Genomic DNA, 13,519 nt, shown 5'->3' with positions numbered 1-13,519 from the left:
TGCCCCGGAGGGGACGGATAATATTGTTACTCGTGTCCTTTTGCAACGTAGTCAACATATAAAGAGCCTAGCGCAGTGCCGGGTTCTGGAAAGTCCCTGATCTCAGGGCCTCTTGAGCGTGCACACACATATACACACACTAAGTGTGCAGTGTGCACAAGGCAGGATTGGGTCTCTCCTGGGGCTTCTAAGGCTCCCGCCAGTAAGCTCTTGGGGCTTCCACAACAGAACACCACAGACTGGGGAATTTGGGCCATGGAAATTAATTTCCTCGCAGTTTGGAAGCTAAAGTCCAAGATCAAGGTGTCAGTGGGGTTGATTTGTGGTGAGGCCTCTCTTCCTGGCTTGCAGACGGCTGTCCCTCACCGTGCCCTCACATGGCCTCCGCGGTGTGCACACACATTCCTGGCGTCTCTCTTCTTCTTACAAGGACATGAGTCCTATCAGTTCAGGTCCCCACCCTTATGACCTCATTTCACCTCAGTGACCTCCTGAAAGGCCCTATCTCCAAACACAGTCGGATTGTGGTTAGGGCTTCAACTTAAGAATTTGGGGGCACGCGATTCTGTCCTTACAGGGCGTGACAGGCCTAGCCTGCCTCGCCAAAGCTCCGCCCCACCCCCCACCCCCAAGGCTGGACCGGAGCAACCGTAACCCACGAGGCCATGGCTAGCCGCCAGCACCACGTAGCCGTGAGCCCCCTCCCCGTCCCCAGCCCCCTCTCCTAGATCCCAATGACTCTCTTCCCAGTGGTTGGCCGCCTCTTGGGTAAATTGTTCATCAGAAGATACTCTCCAAAGCATGGCCACATGCTGCTGTCATTGATTTCATTTTGATTATTCATATTAGTGGGATTGTAGCTGCCTAGCCATGGGTGGTAATTAGGGTAAGTGTTGAATACAGGCCAGGTCGGCACCAGAGTGGGCTGGGGGTTCCTGTGACAGCCACCCCGGCCCCTGTTCTGCAGGCCAGTCTTCGTGCAGGATATGCTGCGGGCAGCCCGGCCAGAGCCATGGCTGGTCCCAGGGCAGCAGCGGGACCCCTGCGGGGGGAGGGGGGTGGCACAGGAGTACCCCGAATACCCCAGTTTCCAGTGGAAAGTGGGGCCCTCCTGGCCACTCCAGGCTTGGCCCAGTCATACCTGCCTTCTCCCCCAGGGGTACCCTCCCCTGCCCAGCCTTCCAGGGGCCACCCCCCAGGGTTGTGCATGGGAGACCCCCCTCCCTGGGATTCTGTACAAGCTGCACTCCTCCCACTTGAGGTGGCCGCAGATGGATGGGGGGCTGATGGCTGGGGAACTGGGAGCCCGGTGCCCTCCACCAAGACTTAGCAAACAGAGGGGACAAACGTGACCCAGAGCCACCAGGAGGTTATTTTGCTGGGAATTCCCTTTTCTCCCCTGCCCGCCTCCCTCCCCACCCCCCCAGGTCATGACCTTACATTTAATCAAGTGTATTTTTAATGCAGTTTCCATTTTGCTGCTTTTGCAAAGAGGGAAGGGCTGGAGACAGAAGGCCAGCGCACGTGTTCATTAACCTTCCCTCCATAAAACGCTCTTTTCCCATAGAAATCTCCTTTCCCACTGATTCATTACGTGTCGGGAAGCAGAGCATATGACATGTTAAAAGCCGCCTTGATAGTATTTGATATTCAGTACTAACAACTCACCAGCTCCGAGGAGGGGGCTTCTCTCCCAGCCCCCACTGGAGGGGGAGGGACGCAATCTGCATATTGAATGTGCCAAGACAGTAGGCAATTTGCATTAAGCATCCAGAAATTCTCCGCTTGCAATCTGTCACCCTTCACTGGGTTTTCATTTTATAACCTTAACAACAGAAGGAGGAGAGCAAGAGGCAGAAAGAACGCTGTAAGTGCGCCCGCATGGCAGGGCTGGAGAGGAAGCCTGGGACAAGCCGGCCGCTGTCAGCGCAGAGCGGGGCTCACTCACTCGAGGGACAAAACAGCCCACCCCACCCCCCACCCCCAGACCCACAACTGGGCTGCCTGTAGGATGCCCTACAGTTCCTCTCTCCAGAGAGCCAAGCTCAGACCCAGGTGGGGTTTTTCCTGAGAACACCTTGGTCTGCCTTTGCAGTGAGCATCTGCTCTGAGTCCTTCCCAGAGGTAGGAGAGGCCATGCTGTTTCTGGAAGGTCTTCTGCTCTCTCCCAGACTTGCAGGTAAAAATTCAGGCTGAGGACAGAGCTGTGTGTTCACCACCCTGACTGCCCGTGAGGAACTCCTGGGAGCTTTAAAAAAACAAAACAAAACAAAACAAAAACCTGGCAGGGCACCTGGGTGGCTCAATTAGTTAAGGGTCCAACTTTGGCTCAGATCATGACCTCAAGGTCCGTGGGTTCGAGTTCTGCGTCGGGCTCTATGCTGACAGCTCGGAGCCTGGAGCTTGCTTCGGATGCTGTGTCTCCCTTCCTCTGCCCCTCCCCTGCTTGCACTCTGTCTCTCTGTCTCTCTCTCTCTCTCAAAAATAAATTTTAAAATGTTAAAAAAAATTTTCTAATTAAAAAAAAAAAAGCCTGGCACCACCCCAGACCAAGGATGTCATAATCTCTGGGCTGGGGCAGGGGTCGGGACATGCTCTGCCCACCCCCCACCCCAGCCTCTGCTTTCCTCTCTATAAAATGAGGAGTCTAGAAAAGATCCTCAGCCAAGAGGCCCCGGGCACGAGGCCAGGCCAGTGGACCCTGGCCCTCACTCCTGCCTTGACCAGGCTCCTTCTGCTGTTGTCTGTCTTCCATATTGGATTTCCAGGCAGAGGTTTATTTGAGAAAAGGGTCCCACAGCTGTAATGAGGTCTGCAAAGCCCTGGCCTGGGCCTTCCCTTTCGGCTGCCGGGGGACAAGCTGGGGCCTGAGCCAGCAGGATCACAGACCTCCTGGGGCTGCCGAAGAGCTCCCCAAGGGATCCCAAGTCAGCGAAAAGTAGGCCGGAAACCCCAGCACTGCCCCCGGCTGCACATGCCCATCACGCAGCACTCTGAACAGGCACCCAGGACCGCAACTCCAGGCAGCTCAGCTGACTCAGGGACAGAAGCCACTCAGCAAGCCCCCATCCCCTCGTGATGACCCACCAGAATCCAGGGCCCTCTGGGAGCAGGGCCACGGGCCTCATCAGAACCAAATACCTGGGGCAGGTGCACGGACAAGGAAAGCAGCACCTGGCGGGATTCCCAGCACGTCAGAACCCACACACGAGGGGTTTTCTCTGAAAAACGACTGGAGCCCCACATACAGGTGCCGACAAGGAACGGCAGCCATGGAGCTCTCTGCAGGGTGTTCCAAGGCAGAGCCACCGGCGGCTGTCACAGCAAGCAGCTTCCTCCCCCAAGCCCAGTTCCCACGGGCATCAGCCAGGCCGTGGAACGAGGCCGGCATTATCGTCGCCATTAACGGTCAGCACAACAGTACCGGGCAGGTGGATGCACTTTCCTCCTGGCCGCCCCATGAGGCACACGCTAGCCTATTCCCATTTCACAGGTGAGGAAACTGAGGATCAGAGAGGTTTAGAGACTTGCCCCAATTCACACAGCAAGACTGCAACCTGGACCCAAATCCGGATCTGAATCTGACCCAGCTCCTACTCTCTGTGTAGACCCTCTGCCTCCTGGAGCCTCACAGAGCCAGGGCAGACACTGGGCATTGTGACCGTTCTTCCCCTGGACTCCGTGTGAGAGGAGCTCCGCCAGGGGAGAAAGGAAGTTGTCTTTGCGTTGGCAAAGCCACTGGCCTCTGCCTAGCACGACCCTGCCCTGCTCCTCTTCCCGGACCACCCGCTCCCACTCGCCCCATTTCACAGCGAGCCGGGTCCCTCTGAGAGCCCTGGGCACTGGCTCCAACCCCAGGGCTATGGATTCCCTGCCTCTGGAACCTGGCCCACCAGCAGCCACCAGAGAGAGCCGGGCTGTGCCCTGTACCCGACACACCACCTCTCGGCCGGGTCTGCTCCCGCTGAGACCACGGAGCAGTGGGTGTGAAATCCATCAGTCCGCAGGCCCAGCTGGCAAGTCAGTTTATTTTAGACTGTCAGCCCCTATCCTGCCAGGCAGGCGTGCTCAGGGTGGGCTCTACCCTCAGTCATTCTGTGGACCCACCCCGATGGCAGGCACAACAGAGTTCCAGGGCTGGCCATCCAGGTGGCTGGTCGTCGGTGGGCATCCACTGTCCGGGTCATGGGGGCCCTTCAGTCCTGCCCCCTGTGCCCCCACAGCCTGGCCTGCAGCCCTGAGGCCGAGAAGTCCTGTGAGAAGAATCAGAAGCACCCCTCCGGGGGGGGGGGTATCCAGCCCAGCACATAGCCTCCATATCCTCCGCAAATCTCCACTACCTGCAGCTGGGGGTGGGGGAGGGCCCTCAGAGGCCCAGCCCTCCCTCCCTTGAAGAAACGCTTTGGTGCACTTGGACTTCGGGAAAACAGAAGCAAATCTCTAGGTCGTCCGCTCCCCAGGGTGCACCGTAGGGAAGGGAGGAGGGGAGGCAGAGGAAGAGCACAGAGCTCCCAGTGGGAGTAGGGGTCTCATGGGACAGCCTGGCCCTCCCTCCTCCGTCCTCCCTCCTCCCCCCCCCATGTGTATCACTTCACCCCTAGAGCCAGCCTCCCAGCAGAGAGGGGGCTATGCTCTGGGAGGGCCCAGGTCCCACCCCTCCCAGGCCCTGCCCCTGCACCCCGTGACCTCTGACCGCCCCCCTGCCCCTCTCTGTCCACAGTCCACGGCATCAAGTGGACCTGCAGCAACGGAAACAGCAGCTCAGGCTTCTCCGTGGAGCAGCTGGTGCAGCAGATTCTCGACAGTCACCAGACCAAGCCGCAGCCTCGGACCCACAACTGCCTCTGCACCGGCAGCTTGGGTGAGCGGGGCTCCCAGGGGCGGGGGGGGCAGCTGGGCGGGGGGGCTCTGCAGGCAGAGGGTGAGGCTCTCCTCCTCAGGGGTGGCCTGGATGTCCAGTGGGTGGGGCAGGGTCAGCCCGGAGCCAGGGGACAGCGCAGGACGGCACCCAGGACTGACTCACCCTCGTCCTGCCCACTTGGGGCAGGAGAGAGCAGTTTCCAGAGAGGCAGGTCCCTCTAGGAATGGGGGCAGCAGAGTTGGGGAGTGCAAGGCTTTGGGGCTCCAGGCCTCATGGACACACAGCAGGTACCCTCCGGGCCCCACCATCTTGGGTATCGTCGTCAGGAAGCCCAGGGGCCCGGGCACAGGGCTGAGACGGGCTTTTCCGGGAGGTCAGCCCTGAGTCAATGGGACCACTCGAGCTGAACCTCTTTCCTTAACCTCTGTCCCCTCCAAGGATATAAAGCGTCCCGCACTCCCTGTCCTAATGTGCCTGTTTTTCTGATAATGATATTTGCTCTTAGGAATGTGCATTCTCCATTTCCTTCTCTGCCTTAATTAGATATTTCCATTAGAGGGTCATGTCACTTCCCTGAGAAGTCTTTGCGCACTTAGGAATAATGGTGGTGAGGCTGTAATAGGCGCAGGGGAGAAGTCACCCTTTTATCAAAAGCGAGGTGACCCTTACCAGCTGGAATGAAAATAATGGCAGAGGGGAGAGAAGAGAGAAGAGCCGACCTGGCCACTGCGTGCAGAGCCCTGGGGAGACTGGCCAGAGTCCAGAGACCCTCGGCCTAGAGCTTCTCCCTCTCTGCCACTGAGCTGGGGTGGGGGGGAGGGGTTAAGGCATTGCCTTTGCTTGGGTCTTAGAGGGATTTTGACCCACGAAGAGCTGAGGACACAACCCAGGCTGGCCAAATGGGGCAGGGGGGCAGATACCTTTCTGCCTCTGGAGCAAAGGCTAGAACCCTCTTTGGTCCTGGGGCCCGAGAGCGAATGCAGAGAGAGTGCATTTGCTCTCTGCAAAGAAACACTGCGCAGCCTGAACAGGCATGCCCGGTTTGGGGCAGGGGAGAGGGACGCGGCCTCCGTTCTGGGCTGAACCGCCCACCCTGGCCGGCAAGAGCTGTTTCGGTAAATGGTGTCTGTCTCTGAAGGCGGCAAGGGTTTTCCTGGAGGATGACAGACTCTCCCCCTTGTCCTTCCCAACCGCCTATGTCCTGAGGCGCTATCACTAGCATTGGAAAAGCGCATCAAGGAAAAAGCCCTGCCCCCCCGCCCCGCCCCCCCCATCTGGAGGGCGGTTCCATAGGGCGCGTGCGAGACCCCGCGACCCTGCGCGTGGGTGACGCGCCAGCCCCAGGGGTCAGTGGCCTGCCTGGGCCCCCGGCCGCTCAGGGGCACGATCGACGGGGGGCCCCGGCTCTGACTCTCTGTTTGCACGTGCGTGCGTGGACGTGTGTGTGCGTGTGCGCGCGCATGCGTGTGTCGTGTGCCTCTCGTTCCGCAGGAGCGGGCAGCAGCGCTCACCACAAGTGCAACAGTGCCAAACACCGGATCATCTCGCCGAAGGTAGAGCCGCGGACAGGGGGGTACGGGAGCCACTCGGAGGTGCAGCACAATGACGTGTCCGAGGGCAAGCACGAGCACAGCCACAGCAAGGGCCCGAGCCGCGAGAAGAGGAACGGCAAGGTGGCCAAGCCCGTGCTGCTGCACCAAAACAGCACGGAGGTCTCGTCCACCAACCAGGTGGAGGTCCCCGACACCACCCAGAGCTCCCCCGTGTCCATCAGCAGTGGGCTCAACAGCGACCCGGACATGGTGGACAGCCCTGCGGTCACGGGCGTGTCCAGCATGGCCGTGGCCTCCGTGATGGGGAGCTTGTCCCAGAGCGCCACGGTGTTCATGTCCGAGGTCACCAACGAGGCCGTGTACACCATGTCCCCCACCACCGGCCCCAACCACCACCTCCTCTCGCCCGACGCCTCTCAGGGCCTCGTCCTGGCCGTGAGCTCCGACGGCCACAAGTTCGCCTTCCCCACCACGGGCGGCTCGGAAAGCCTGTCGATGCTGCCCACCAACGTGTCCGAAGAGCTGGTCCTCTCCACCACCCTCGACGGTGGCCGGAAGATCCCAGAAACCACCATGAACTTCGACCCTGACTGCTTCCTCAATAACCCAAAGCAGGGCCAGACGTACGGGGGCGGAGGCCTGAAAGCGGAGATGGTCAGCACCAACGTGCGGCACTCGCCACCAGTGGAGAGGGGCTTCAGCTTCACCACCGTCCTCGCCAAGGAGATTAAGACCGAGGACACGTCCTTCGAGCAGCAGATGGCCAAAGAAGCGTACTCCTCCTCGGCGGCAGCCGCGGCCTCCAGCTCCCTCACCCTGAGCGCCGGCTCCAGCCTCCTGCCGTCGGGCGGCGGCCTGAGTCCCAGCACCACCCTGGAGCAGATGGATTTCAGTGCAATAGACTCCAACAAGGACTACGCGTCCGGCTTCAGCCAGACGGGCCGCAGCCCCCACGTCCACCAGACCCCTTCCCCGAGCTTCTTCCTGCAGGACGCCAGCAAGCCCCTCCCCATCGAGCAGAACGCCCACAGCAGCCTGAGCGAGTCCGGGGGCACTTTTGTGATGCCCACGGTGAAAACGGAGGCCTCGTCACAAACCAGCTCCTGCAGCGGCCACGTGGAGACACGGATAGAGTCTGCTTCCTCCCTCCACCTCATGCAGTTCCAGGCCAACTTCCAGGCCATGGCTGCGGAAGGGGAGGTCACCATGGAGACCTCGCAGGTGGCCGAAGGGGGCGAGGGCCTCATCAAGTCTGGGGAGCTGCAGGCCTGTAGCTCCGAACACTACCTGCAGCCCGAGACCACCGGGGTGATCCGCAGCGCCGGCGGGGTCCCCATGCTCCCGGGCGGCGTGGTGCAGGGACTCTACCCGGTGGCGCAGCCGGGCCTCGCCAACGCCTCCAGCATGGAGCTCAGCCTGGACCACTTTGACATCTCCTTCAGCGGCCAGTTCTCCGACCTGATCAACGACTTCATCTCCGTGGAGGGGGGCGGCGGCACCATCTATGGGCACCAGCTGGTGTCGGGGGACGGCGCGGCGCTCTCCCAGTCGGAAGACGGGGCCCGCGCCCCCTTCGCCCAGGCGGAGATGTGCATGCCCTGCTGTAGCCCCCAGCAGGGGAGCCTGCAGCTGACCAGTGCCGAGGGCGGGGCTGGCACCATGGCCTACATGCACGTGGCTGAGGTGGTCTCCACCACCCCAGCGCAGGGCACCCTGGGGATGCTGCAGCACAGCGGACGGGTGTTCATGGTGACCGACTACTCCCCGGAGTGGTCTTACCCAGAGGTAAGCTGGGGCCGCCCGTGGCCTCCCCCACCCGCCCACCGGCGCCCTCGCTCGGCTCAGGGAGGCTCATTTGCATGCGGCTGCCCTTTGGAGGAAGCTGTGGACCATACAAAGCTGTCCCCTTCCTCTGTCCCCGTGGCCTTTGTCCAGCACCGGCTCTCAGACTCCACTTGAAGGCCAAGGGTCTCCTGGGGGCCAGGTGGCCCTCCCGCTCCCGCCAGAATGAGAGTCTGCTGTGAACCTGGCTTGCGGATTAGGATTCCACGGACAGCTTTGCTTTGCTTTATGCCTGTTTTGAAAAAACGTCCTAGGGCTGCAAAAACAAAACAAAGCAAATTCAGAAAGCACCACCATAGATCATCCATGTCCATTACTCCCGATTTGCTTCGCTAAACAAAACAAAACATAAACAAATCCCCATCAAATTGAGGAGAAGGGTATAGTCCCGTAAAGCCAGCCGTGAAACGTTCTCGGGTAAATCGGGCCTCTACGACATCAAAGGCATGTTACGTGACCCGGGACCTCCCACCACCTGTGGCCTCCCCCTCCCAGCCCCAGCCTACTGCCCCCCCCCCCACCTCAGTTCCTTCAGGCTGACCTCTGACATTGAGCATCACTGCTCCAAAGCCCAGGACCGCCGGAAACCCGCCCCCCCCCCAGAAAACCCAGGTCTGCCACAGTGGCACAGTGTTTAAGGAAGAAACCTTGGCTTTCTCTCTGAGATAGAATGGCATAGGAAGGGGACAGAGAGTGGCCTGAGCTTTCCCGAATGCCCTGTTGCACACTGGGGCACACTCCCTGACTCCTCCCAGCCCGCCTGACAGGTGCTTGGGGAGCAGCCCAGTCACCACGGGGCCCAGGTTGGCACTTTCTCCCAGGAAGGTGGCTGCCCACAGCTCCTTGGTCCCACTGCCACATCCCCTGGGCACCAGGGTCAGGGGCTGCTGTCCACTACACCGAGAGAAGGGCGCTCCTGAAAGACTGTGACTCTCATGGGGGCGTCAAGGCAGGAATGCAGATGCCACAGAAGGTTCTCCAGGTTTGAGCGGTGCAGGGACGCTGGCCAGAACCTGTGCACGTTACAGACTCACGTGCTTGAGGGGCTCCCCGGGGTGATGCCTGAGTCAGGACCAGACTAAGGGGTTCCTGGGTCCGGGTCCAGATGGCATGTGCCCCACGCTTGCTAGCCAGTGGCCTTGGGCAAGGTGGCTGCCTTTCTTGTCTCTAAACCGGGCCATGGCGGCTCTTACCTCACTGGGTTGTTGTTAAGGACCGAGTAAAAGACTCAGGCAGCACCTGCCTCTTCCGTCCACCTCCATTTGCCCCTCCCCCAAGAAGGAGAATCCGGAAGATTCTGACCAGGCCTCCTCTTGGTTTGGCTCAGTTTGACCCTGTCAGCGATGCTGAGCTCAGTGGCACCATGTGTCACCCCCACCCCGGGTGACAGATCAGCTCTGCCCAGCAGCCTGCCCCCCACAGGGCTTAAGAAAGCGACTCGGGGGACAGGGAGGGGATGTCACAAGGGGTCAGCTGGGCGACCTGGCTGCCTGGGCCTCAGTTTCCTCTTCTGCAAACGGCCGAGAGGGGTAGCCTGGAGGCCCTGCAGGTCAGTCTTAGGCCTGGGAGGTTTGGCCCTCAGGACCCTGAAAGGCTGCCTGGAGCCCGAGTCCTACAGGGACCTGTCGGGAGGGGAGAGGAACCCTCTTTGCCCAGCCTCGACCTGTGCACGCCGGCCCCCAGCATGTGTGCAGGCCCGCAGTCCGGCCTCCATGGACCTGGGGGCACTAGTGAGGGGCTATTAGCAGACCTGGTCCCCTGTTCTGCACCCCAGTACCGGCAGGTGCCCACATTGTACCTCAGGGAAAATCAGTTCAGCAGCCTGCCACGCGAGGGCAGCACGGGAGCGGGAAAGAATGTGGGTCCGGTCACCTCCGAGAAGGAGCGTCCAGCCCTGGTTTTCCAGAAGCCCTCGAGGCTTCCAGGAAACAAAAGCAACTCAAATTCAATTTGATTTGGAAAATGCACAGATGCCCCCCAGCTGGTCCCTTTGGAACCCAGTGGCCGCACGGCGAGGCCTCTGCAGAGGCCCCAGTGGCTGTCGGCTCGGGCGCGCTTCCTAGGCTGTGTGAGCTTGAGCTCACCAGCCTCTGGGCACCCTGGCCCAGCTCTAAAATCCACTCTGCAGGAAGGCTAAGGCCAGGCCACCTTGCCGTCTCTTCCGGGAGTGCTCCTCCCTCCCACCTCCCAGATCCACCTCTTCCCCTGCAGCCACAGCTGGTCACCAACACACACACACACACACACACACACACACACACACACACACACAGACTGGAGGTGCCCCTCGGCCCCAGGATCTGCCCTGGGTGCATCTGAAGTCTGGGTCCTTTATCTCAGGACTCCCAGGGCACAGAGACCTCAGATGGCATTTGCTGCCCGCCCCTCCCCCAAGCCCTCTGCGTCACGTTCCTCCATTGGCTGCACCAGCAGAGGAAGCTGCAATTAGAGCCGTCAGGTGCCTGCGTCACGGCAGATCAAGCGCAGCCAGGCGAGCGTTGCCATGGGAACCACCCCCTGAACTGATGGACGCAGAGCCCATCCTACAGCGGTTTCCATGGAGAAGGTCCCGATGTTCTCCAGTAATTTCGACAGTTCTTTGTTCCTCACAGCGGCCCTAGCTTCACGCCAGGAGCTATTGATTGGGGTTATTTTTTTTTTCCCTTTTTTCTCACATGGTAACTGTCTGTGGCTTTTTGAAGCCACTGCTCTTCCGCTTCCTAGGATCCAAGGAGGATCCTGCCCTGGGCTGGCCCGCGGTTCTGCCTGTGCCGTGTGGCACACCTCCCAGCCGGCACCCAGCCCCCAGCCCGTGAGCCCGAGAATGCCACCTGACAGCTCCAGATCTCCCTATGGAGCCATATATCAGAACCGGGGAATGTTAAGGCCAGAAGGGCCACCAGAGAGGTTGGGCCACTTGGCTGAGGACACACAGCTACTGAGGGGCAGGGGCAGGCCTCCTGCTTTTGGGCTCCGGGCCTGAGCTATCTCCACTGCCCCCAGCCTTTGGTGGCCCAGCATTAATGTGACTTCTCCAAAACCATCCCAGCCCATCCCAGAGCACAGGTGGAATGCCTGCCCATCCAGGACAGCCCCTTCCGTGCTGGGCTGAGGGAGAGACACCCTCACCTCATCCCTGGAAACACCCCCTCCTGCTGCTGATGCCCAAGGCCAGCCCTGGGCCAGGTCTGGGTTCCAGGAGCATTGTGGGTAGCCCACGGGGAAGCCTTGTGTTGATGCTGGGGGTCCCTCCGGGGCAGGGATGGGCCAGTGCCCAGGAGAGTCCACGCAAGAATTGGTGACTGCGTGGCAGAGTGTCTCATTGGCAGGGGCCAGAAGTGGGAGAGCTGGGATCTGGCCTCTTTGACCTGGAGAGGTGGGGGAAATGGGGGCCTCAGGCCTGCACCCAGCAGCCCCTCCACTGCCAGTCTCAAGTAGGTATGCTGCTCGGTCTTCTGCAGCCTGGACACCAGGTGGCGCTCTCAACCCTGTCCTGCCACGTTCCCGGCCCCCTGCTGGGAAAAGTGGCCAAAGCCTGGGGCGGCCCGCCCAGGGAGAGCCAGAGAGGCCAGCATCCCCAGCCTCCAGCGCTAAGCCCCTCTCTGGCTCAGGACAGTCTCTGAGCTCCTCCAACTCTGAGCCCTCCTCCCCCATTTTTCTATCTCTGCAGCCATTCTCATTCATGTCCCCGACCTCCCATCCCTGCCCCACCGCCCCATCCCTGGGGATCCTGAGATTTCCTTGTTTCCCCACCAGAACTCCCTGTCCCTGGGGTGACACTAACATGCTCAGGCCTGGTTTCGAAACTCGGGGCTCCAGAAACCTGTCCACAAGTAAATGACAGAAAAAGCCCTCCCCTCTGCTGCCCTCCGGGGCTCCCGGCCTGCCTGGCCACTTCTCAGATGCATCCCACACTGAAAATGTTTGAAAAACTCTGTGCTCCCTTCTGCCCAGAACAGAAAGTCACATGGGAGAGGGTCAGGGGTCAGAACTGCTGGCCCCCATGCTGGATGCCAGCTGAGGAAGGCAAGGAGCATCCGGGGGTCCCCTCCGCCCCCGCCCCGAGAGGCTTCCTCCTCCCGCTGCCATCCTGACACAGTGGTTCCCAAAAGCCGGGCATGCCGGAATCCAGAATCTGCATGTTCACCAAACACGTGGGGCAGGGGCGCAGACCACCCTCTGCCCCCAGGAGCAGTGCAGCCTGGAAGGCCTGCGTCCCGTCCCGTCCCCGTCCCTTCCTCCGGCTGACGTTCCTTTCTGCTCCTCTCTGTTCCCTCAGGGAGGAGTGAAGGTTCTCATCACAGGCCCATGGCAAGAAGCCAGCAATAACTACAGCTGCCTGTTTGACCAGATCTCAGTGCCTGCGTCCTTGATTCAGCCCGGGGTCCTACGCTGCTACTGCCCAGGTGAGGAGGCGGTGCCCCTACCGAGGGGGTGGGCCCCCCCGCCCCGCCCCGAGTGCCGGGTGCAGGGGCAGCCTGGGAGCGACGCTGGACAAGTCACGTCACTACTCTGGGCCTCGCTTTCCTCTGCCGTGATGAAGGGGTCCCGGATCCGCTAGTCTAATGTCATCGGTTGAGGATCAAAGGGGTATGAAGCCTGCTCAGCTGGGATTTTGAAGTTCATGAACATGATGGGGGTTGTTGGGACAACCAATGACTGGGTTGACACACCCAGGACTGGGCACAGCAGGAGACCAGAGCCACCCTCAGCCTGAAAGTTTCCAGGAGCTGGTGGTAAGAGCCGGGCAGGTGGAGGGGCCTGACGGGGGCCACACCCGAGGTCAGAGCAGCCAGGCAGCTCTCTCTCCTCTGGCCCGTGCCTCTCGCAGCTCCCGCCAACCAGAAGCCACAAGAATGAGAGAGCCCAAGCTGTGTGGTCCACACGGCCAGTCTCGCAGGGCACTGAGCAGATCAGAGAGGGATGGAGAAGGCCTGGCGGGCAGCAGGGGAGGACCTGTCAAACTGATAATAATCTGCACGGACTCCCTTGAGAAAGTGAAGCCATCTGCCCTGCCCCCGGAAAAAGGTGCAGGCACAGAATTTTCTTCCGGTTTCAGGGGCAGGAGCGCCTCTGCCCTCCCTGTGGCTCTGACCTTCTCCGTCCTCACTCAGGGCTTCATCGTCATCTACTGGGCTTGACGTCCCTGTCTGGTCAACTTCTTGACCTCTGGCCATTGCTGTCTCCCCGCTGGCCCGCCAGCTCCATTTGTCAGGGTCTGTGTCTTTCCTGGTCACCTTGTGGCCCCAGGGCCTACAAGTGT

General features: G+C 60.7%; 1 protein-coding gene across 1 annotated transcript in view; it reads left to right on the top strand.

Annotated features, from left to right (window-relative positions):
* CAMTA1 (calmodulin binding transcription activator 1) overlaps window positions 1–13,519 on the top strand; it is an 852,027-nt gene that overhangs the window by 756,222 nt on the left and 82,286 nt on the right. Inside the window, exons 8-10 of the mRNA XM_047083614.1 lie at window positions 4,721–4,861; window positions 6,353–8,199; window positions 12,536–12,662. Coding sequence (XP_046939570.1) covers window positions 4,721–4,861; window positions 6,353–8,199; window positions 12,536–12,662 — 2,115 coding nt within the window. The remainder of the gene's footprint in view (window positions 1–4,720; window positions 4,862–6,352; window positions 8,200–12,535; window positions 12,663–13,519) is intronic.

The sequence above is a fragment of the Lynx rufus genome, unplaced genomic scaffold (genome assembly GCF_022079265.1).
Source record: "Lynx rufus isolate CCGP_SWC_20201006 ecotype Redwood Valley unplaced genomic scaffold, mLynRuf1.p SCAF_2, whole genome shotgun sequence".
Classification (NCBI taxonomy): domain Eukaryota; kingdom Metazoa; phylum Chordata; class Mammalia; order Carnivora; family Felidae; genus Lynx; species Lynx rufus.
The sequence above is the reverse complement of the archived record's forward strand: the minus strand, read 5'-3'. Positions and strand labels throughout refer to the sequence as shown.